Consider the following 8603-nt stretch of genomic DNA (forward strand, 5'->3'; position numbering starts at 1 on the left):
TCTGCCGTCCTATCTATATCTCTAATCTATCTCCTCCATTTCGCTGGTTTTTCTCGCCAGCATTCGGACATTTACAGGGTTCCTCGATAATTCATGATCCTTCGAGAAACTCCAGCGCGCATGCTCCCAGCTTCGCGTGACTTCCGCTGTCGTGACGTTATATCTTAAGAAGTACTGTTAGAAGAAAGATGTTAATATGGCCGGAAATATTTTGCGGGTCTCTGCTAGTAAGAACATTAATTTAGTGCAGTGGATAATAGGTTAGTAATTAAAAGCCAAGATAAAATGAAAAAAAACAACAACACAAAATAAACGTCTTCTTCAATGTAAGCAATATAATAACTGATTTTAAATTAAGGAGAATTCTCTTGAATTTTATAATAATTTCTTTTAGACTAGTGTCCAAATTATGTGTCCTATTTCTCCTTCAAATCTTGCTCATTATCGAGCTTTCTATTCTTAATAACACTGAGCATAGATATTCCCTCCCTTTAAAGGAAAGAGCTTGTTCAGAAGAGAGGAAGAAAGCCTCAGCCTCCCATTGGCTGTTCCTTCTACATATTTACTTTCTATTAGCTATTCAGCTTTGACCCAAAGCAACTTTCTACTTTTTTTTACGACCATAAATTTCATTTTTCTAAATTTTCCTTTGCTGTCGAAAACTAACGAGCTATTTAAGACCGTAATATTTATGTTTCAAGCCCAAACGTGTTTCGAGAGATATATGCTTATTTCAGAACTCCAATTTCAATAACTAACATTATATTTGATTAATTCCGTCCACATCCACACACACAACACAATTTATAACAAACAAATATTATTAAGTTTAGGTCTTGCAGAACAAAACAAAACTGAGAAAAGTTCGACTTCTTGCAAAGTAGTTGCATAAGGTAATTGCAATACGGATCATGTTGTATTTTCACGTTTATAACGCACAACGTTACATCAAAATCACGAATATAAAGTAGTAGTTTGAGATCTGAAAAGAGAACAATGTTACTTTTACATGGAAGCTCAATATACTTTTTTATCAGCTGTGATCTATTATCTGTAAACACTTGATATTCATCTGGAATGGTTACTTTTTGTACGTGTATAATATCAACATATTTATATATCTACAATTTACATATCAATACACACAGATCAGTATTATATTCTGTTATTTTACAAAACAATACGAAAAATCACAATATATTGATGCGCATGCACGACTGTTAGCCTATTCAAATTTTAGCCTTAAGTTAGCATACAATGAACATGAGTGACACAAAGAAACGCAAAGCGCTTACTTTTGAAACTAAAGATGTACTTATTAAAGCAGCGAATTCTGGTGTTAAAGGATGCATAGTCAAATTTAAGTACAGTTTTAAAGAACTGAGAAGCAATTTTAAGTTATTGCGACAGCAATAGTGGCTCAAAGCGAAAACTATATCAAGCACCAGTTTATTGGGAATTAGAGGACAGTTTAATTAAGTTGTTTCCTTAAATGCGCAACAAGAACATTACAATGTGGGAAATGCTAAAGAATTTGCAAAAAAAGAAATATAGATTGCAGATCTCAAAACTAATTCAGAATATTCGAAACAATATAAAAAATAATGGCGTTGTTTGGAAAATTACCAGTGATTTTCTAACGTTTCTTTATCCTTAGTCTGTGAACATGTGGCTATCAACTTTACAGAATGTCAAGGTTTTATGTAAATGTGGGCTGGGGATTCTTTTACAGTAGGTGTCTGTGACTTGTTGGCGATAAATTCGAACAATAAACCGACAGCACACAATCCACTTATTTTAAAATAATATATTCAAAACAAGTCAAATGTACGTACAAAAATTCTTCACACAATAAGAAATCACAGTTTTATCCAAAATTTTAAATAATTATCTTTTTTTTTTGTCAAACGTCCACTCAGGCTGATTCAATTACTTTAGAATCCAATTGACAAGTCGGACTATTTTTTCTCCACTTTGTTTCTTACTGTACAGTTTGCGATAAATTCATTTACGTTACTTCATGAGTTACCACAGCTGTATCTCGAACTTTATATAATTGTCTCCTTTTCGTCAAAGTCCACACAGACGGGTTCAATTACTTTAGAATACCCTTTGATAAGACGAATTATTCTCCTTATCTCTATTAAACTGTGAAACTCCCTTTAAAATATCGCTCGTTATGATTAATCACTCACACCCCGACTAACTTCACGTTCTCTAACTTTTTTCTGACTGAACTTTTACTTACTTAACTTTCCCTTCCTATACTTGACTTCTGCTCGCTTGATCGCCTATATTTATATTTTGTTCAATGAGGCTTCGAACTTTCTATAAGTTACGCGAGCGACGCTATAACATAACAATACTCACTTAAGTTAACGAGTAAAATACCGAAGATTCGAGTAACTTTGCGTCAACAATACTACAACAACTGAACCACACACACGAGGTACGACTCTTATCGAGTTATGCAACGAAACTTGTCATAACTATCGCCTATAAAATAAATACTTATACTCTCTTGTTATGAAAAGTAATTAATCATTAAATATTAAGTCACAAAATAAATTAAATAATAACGCTTACACTAAACAGTCTTGTATATCCAACACAGAACATTGTACACAATTCCGAACCATGAGATGTGCATAACACATCTTAAGATATTTATTAAATTCACAGACGGTCTAGTTTGTTAAGATTGTTATATCGCTTGTTGACTGACTGAACTATGACAATTGAGGAGGAGAGAGATGTTTCAGTGGGGGAAGACGGTAAAAAAGAAAGGTAACTATTGTGTTTGGTGTGAATATTTATGGTTCGGATAAGTATACACTGTGACTCCTCTTAATTGGCAACTAAAACATATATCCATTCTTATTGTACAATGTGAAATCACTGTTAGTTTTGTATAGGTTAGACCAAAAAGCATGGATGACAAAACCGCTGTTTACTGAAAGTTTGGTTAAATTTGACAAGCGCGTGAAGTAATTCTATTGCTAGACATTCTTCTGATTCCATAGTGAATGTGAAATTGAAAGATGTGAGAGTAAAATTCTTATTAGTAAACACAACAAATAGATTACGACACATAGAGATAGGGAGTAGGTCCCACGGTGAGTCAGTGATAAGTTTACGGACTGATAGCGCTAAAAACTGGGGTTCGATCCCCATGGAGGACATAGCGCATATTGTCTATTATGAAACTTTGCACTAACAAAAAGAAAATTATGGAGTAATTACAATTACTTGATTGAATAATTTGTTACCTTTATCAGGGTAATGAGAATGAGGATGCTGTAGATTACGTACACGTAGCATGGAAGGAGGATACATCATCTGTAATCGCAAATTATTAAACAGCACCAGGATTTAAAATTCATAAACCAACAATCCCTTATGATGTCTCAGTTGATACGTTCAAACTGATGTCATACCAACTGATCAATAGAGTGAAGTGGTTCGCGTTTCACAGTTGCTTTTTTTAGCTCAGTTTAAATTACTTTATTGAAATTTACCACTTTCTGTTCACTTGTGAAAATATAGCAGAAGATGTGGTAATTGATGAAATTTTAGGAGAAAATATCATACAAGCAATTAAAATGATGACGATGAATTGCATTATGAATGTCAAGTGCTATCATACAATAAAGTTTTCTTCTGACTGCGTGTGGCCACACCATACGTTTCACAACTTCTCGTTTTAATATAGAACTTTTCAAAATTTTTCGTTTATTATAAGCCTATGCAGTTTTCGCGTAACACATCGTAAGAAAATCTTGAGATGCCTTTGTTTCTTTGTCATTTTATTTATGTCACACCTATTCTGCCCATGATATGGATGGCTGTAGTGCTGCACGATATGCAAGAATGTAGACAGCATGATAGCTCTGGTGGTATTTCGAGTTACGGCCTCCCCTATTTTGGAATGGAAATGACCATTCACATGGTTATTGCCACTTTCTATGGGTAAATCCGACGATTCTCGTTAAATAAGAAATGTTTGATATAAATATTCATGTTCTGGATCTAGAGTAAATTGATTGGTGAGAATACATTTCGAAGGAGAAAAACCAGTCTAAGAAATCATAAATCCATTAAAAGACGGCCCCAGCATCCATAACATATAACATAACATTAAAGGACAACAAGGGACCTTTTGGACCATCTAGGCTGTCCTATCTACTAAATCAAACTAAACACTAAAAGACTCAAATCCAGCCTTTAACATTCAAATATTTATCAAGCTTAAACTCGCTTAAATTAACTGAATCTACCGCATCTGAAGACAGCTCATTCCAAAGGCCAAACACGAGATCCCTCCTAACCCTTCTTTTTTCAAGAGAAAACTACTTCAGAGAACTTAACCTCTCCTAACATGACAATCTTTATATTCCAATTATCATCCTAGTAGCCCTCCTCTGAAACCTTTCCAACAATTCAATGCCATTTAAAAGTAAGGAACCCAAGACTGAACACAGTACTTATAATGTGGCATAACTAATGGCTTATACAATAACATTATAGTCTCTTTAGACTTGTATTCAATATTTCAATAGATACAACCTAAAGTCCTATTTACCGTGCCTCTAACAAGAAATTGTAATGGAAATTCGGGTATCTAACTCTGTAGTTTCGCCCCACCTATTTCTTTCCAACCAGACCTGAGGTCCATTTCGTATTACAATCAGACAGTAATGGAGAGAATGTGGCAGGATTCAAAGATAACTGTGGACCAGAGTCCTGGAAATGATGATATCGAGAATGAAGATAGGATTTTAGGCGAAGCTTGAAACTCAAGGATACCTTTGTCAACCGAGCTGTCTATAGGTAGTAGGGATAGACGTGAGTACGATAAGGCTGAAGAAACGGGACTTGACTGTTGACCATGATTTTAGCACCTTTCTCCTAACAGACTTTTTCGGGCAGAGCATCTCTTTAACTGGGCTATTACGGCTTTAACCCACACTGTTTACTGATTTTCCTAACTAATCAGAGTTTAGTTCATCCTACATTTCCATTCCAACTTTTGACATTTAATATCAAATTGTTGGCTATATTGTTTTCAACTAGTCAGTTGTGATAGTTTTTATTAGTGTTGTAAATCAACCCTAAGAACTTCACTAAGGCATGAATGGGAAATGAAGATATGGAAGAAAGGTGACTACAGTTTAAGCGATTCAGACTAATAACCTGACAGATAACAAAAAGTTTCTTACATTGATACCTAACTTATCAGAAATGTGTTTTACCAAACTGGACTTGTAGGTGGTGGGGAGCTGGTAGCAACAAAGAACGTTTTGAAAGACAAGAGATTAAGGAACAGAGAGCTGCAGATTGTGAGCTGATTCAATCATCATAATTTAGTCAGACTGAAGTCGTTTTTATACTAAAGTGGTGACAGAAAAGATAAAATATGCCTCAATTTACGCAAGTACGCAGGAGAGGTTCGAGGGGGTTCGGCCGAAATCCCCATTTTTATGATGCAAAAGAAAAAAAAATGCTTATGTTATAGCGTAGCTGCTTATGGTATTTAACGTTTTCTACATAGTCTCCATTCTTCTGATGAAGCATTAGCATTTTTGGCTTGAAATAGTCGCATGCTCCCAAACCCCCATAGTATTAGCATGTAAAGCATGCTGATCGTGCTTTGCATAATATGTGTTGGCTTTCCATCTCACAAATTAGAATCCTCATTCTATACATTCTGCGTAAGGGCCTGTAATTTCATGATGGAACTTATTCTTGAAATGATATATTGTATAGAAAGGCATTATGATAAGTCACAACGAACTATACCTTTGTATGTTATGGTTGTCATTGTTAAAGGGTATTGTCTCATGTATATCTATGAGTGTTTTTCTTTGTTTTACGTATATTTGTTAAAAAGTCTCATTTTTGTATTTCATATGCTCATTCATTGTTAGTGGATGTAATTTTGTAACGCATTGTTGTTTGCTATTATCTTATAAAGTGGGGTAGATTATCCATATTATGGGGGCTTTTGTTTTTGTTTTTTGGGTTATCTTTTAAATTTCGTGCTTGTGTAATATTGGTTTCATTATGTGACTAGCTAGTATTCTTAGGCAAGTGTTTTTATACGTACGAGAACACGTTAAAACAATTTCTTGATCGATGTGCGAGTAAATTTTAATTGGTCGGCCTGAATGTATAAGGGGGAGAAGAAATTCGGTACAGCAAGTTACTATATGTTTTCTGTTTCCTGAGCTAATACATAATGTTTTTGAAATGTCTATGTATTTAGCATTAATCTAAAATGTCAGTCAAGAGAGAGAGCTATTAAGAATCTATTGCTTTAAGTTCCCAGGATTGGCTGAGTCACCAAAGACAAGTTTTGTTTTATTTGTTTTGAATTTCGCGCAAAACTGCACGAGGGCTATCTGCGCTAGCCGTTCCTAATTGAGCAGTGATAGACTAGAGGGAAAGTAGCTAGTCAACACCACCCACCGCCAACTTTGGGTTACTCTTTTACCAACGAATAGTTGGATTGACCTTAACGCTCCCACGGCTGAAAAGGCGAGCATGTTTGGGATGGGGATTCGAACCCGCGACCCTCAATTTGAGAGTCAAACGCTCTAACCATCTGGCTATGCCGGGCCCCAAAGACAAGTGTTCCTCATTAGAAAATATCTTGTAATATGTGATACATCATAGATAGTGACAGTGGTCGTTTCTCTTGTAAACAAGGTGAAGTTTTAAGGGCTTTGATACCCTTTGTTGATTTAAGAGTGACCCTCAGCCACGTGGCTAGCGTGTGTACTTAGAGAAAGACAGAGTGTTATATATATAGCTAATTTTGCTTTGTTTTGGAACACTGTTGTTTTTGAGAGAGATCTTTTTTTTTTTAGTGCATTGGCTAGATTTTCTTTGTTTTAAACAGATTTTGCAATATTGAAGATTGTATGAAAGTTTTATACAAATTTTTAGAGCTTTTGAACAACTTAGTAAAGATTTAACATTAAAATTTACATTTCTTCAACTTGAAATAAACTTTAACTTTAAAGAACTTTGACCACAATGGAACTTTAACTCCTAACTTTTAAGAACTTAGGAGTTATCGCTTTGTTTTGTTTTAACTTTGTTTGTGTTTGAATAAAGATTATGATCTGTGTATATTTGTACCACCTCTTTCTTTGCATCGAACTCAGTCAGAGTCAGGGAGAAACATACTCATACTCCGTGATATAGTATTCGTCAGATCTGTTAACATAAATCAGTACAACTGAGAATACCAAAGAGTTAATGTTATACTTACATATTATATTATAATGTCAACTTTACATGCTGTTATACAATGGTTTTCTACTTATTTTTGTAATTCTTATATAACAGTAACTGTTTTCCTAGACTTTATTAAACTATAAAATATTTAAATTACAAATACACAAATATCCAATATAATAACTTCAAGAAGAAAAAAATCATTCAAATGCATATATGTTTCTAAATGATTTTAGTTGACCTTTTTTTAAAAATTTCTTTTTGTCATGACAGCAATTTAAATGAAACATTCAGAAAGTGTACCCAAGACGCCTCTACGGGGTCCTGTCGAGAACAAGACTCAACTTTACGAGCCGTCGATAAAGTGTTTGATGCTTTCATGGACGGATCTCATTGCAATGATTACGGAGAAAAAATCAGAATCACCGTCAATGTATTTTTTGTAGCTATCGGCATTGTTTTATTCTTCATGTCTCCAGCTTAATAATAATTTTAACTATAGGATGTCTATAGGGTTTCTTATTTCACTTTTTATTATCTGCGAATACGTTAATTGCAAATGATATAAATCTTGCAGATAGTTTATCATTCTAAGACTGACAGTTTCAAAAATAAAATAAAACTTCTCGCACAAATACAAATTAATTCTTTGTAAATTTTTGTTTAATTTTCTATAACAATTTTTTGTTGTTTCTTTATTTTGCCGTATTTTTTCAGTCTACTTTCATAGACCTTGAACCAGTATTATATACTTGCCTTTGTATTGTCAACCGAATAAATTGAGTCACAAAATTTCCTTACAAAAGCAAAAGCCTTACTTTTTTTATATAAAACACAACTAATATTTCACGGATCGCAAATATCTTGCCCCCAGTAGCACAGCGGTATGTCTGCGAACTTGCAACACTAGAAACCGGGTTTCGATACGCGTGGTGAGCAGAGCACAGATAGCCCATTGTGTAGCTTTGTGCTTAATTACAAGCAAACATCTTAATTCTTAAAAGAACAAGCATACAAGATATACAAGCCGATGAATACAGTTAAGTCTGTTCCAGCGAAAAAAGTAAGTATAAAAAATGTTTTTTCAAATAATGTTTACTTTTTAATGCAGCAGTTAAAATATATAGCAAACAATTTTTATTTTATTTTTACAATCCTTTATGTTTTTGGCGCAATGTTTCAAATACCAGAGGATTTGACTAAACACACCTCATTTTCAGTCTTTATAAGCAACTACTAAAATCTTAATAAGAGGCCCAGCATGGCCAGGTGATTAGCGCGCTCGACACGCAATCTGAGGGTCGCGGGTTCGAATCCCCGTCCCATTTCAGCCGTGGGTGCATTATAATGTGACGGTCAAT

General features: G+C 34.3%; 1 protein-coding gene across 1 annotated transcript in view; it reads left to right on the top strand.

Moving 5' to 3' along the window:
• The window catches only part of LOC106462232, a 24597-nt gene extending 16560 nt beyond the window's left edge, over positions 1 to 8037 (top strand). The window contains exon 5 of the mRNA XM_013922136.2: positions 7516 to 8037. Within this exon, the coding sequence (XP_013777590.1) occupies positions 7516 to 7726 (211 nt within the window). The 3' untranslated portion in view covers positions 7727 to 8037. The remainder of the gene's footprint in view (positions 1 to 7515) is intronic.
• The last annotated feature ends 566 nt before the right edge of the window (positions 8038 to 8603 follow it).

Source organism: Limulus polyphemus, unplaced genomic scaffold, assembly GCF_000517525.1.
Source record: "Limulus polyphemus unplaced genomic scaffold, Limulus_polyphemus-2.1.2 Scaffold44, whole genome shotgun sequence".
NCBI lineage: Eukaryota > Metazoa > Arthropoda > Merostomata > Xiphosura > Limulidae > Limulus > Limulus polyphemus.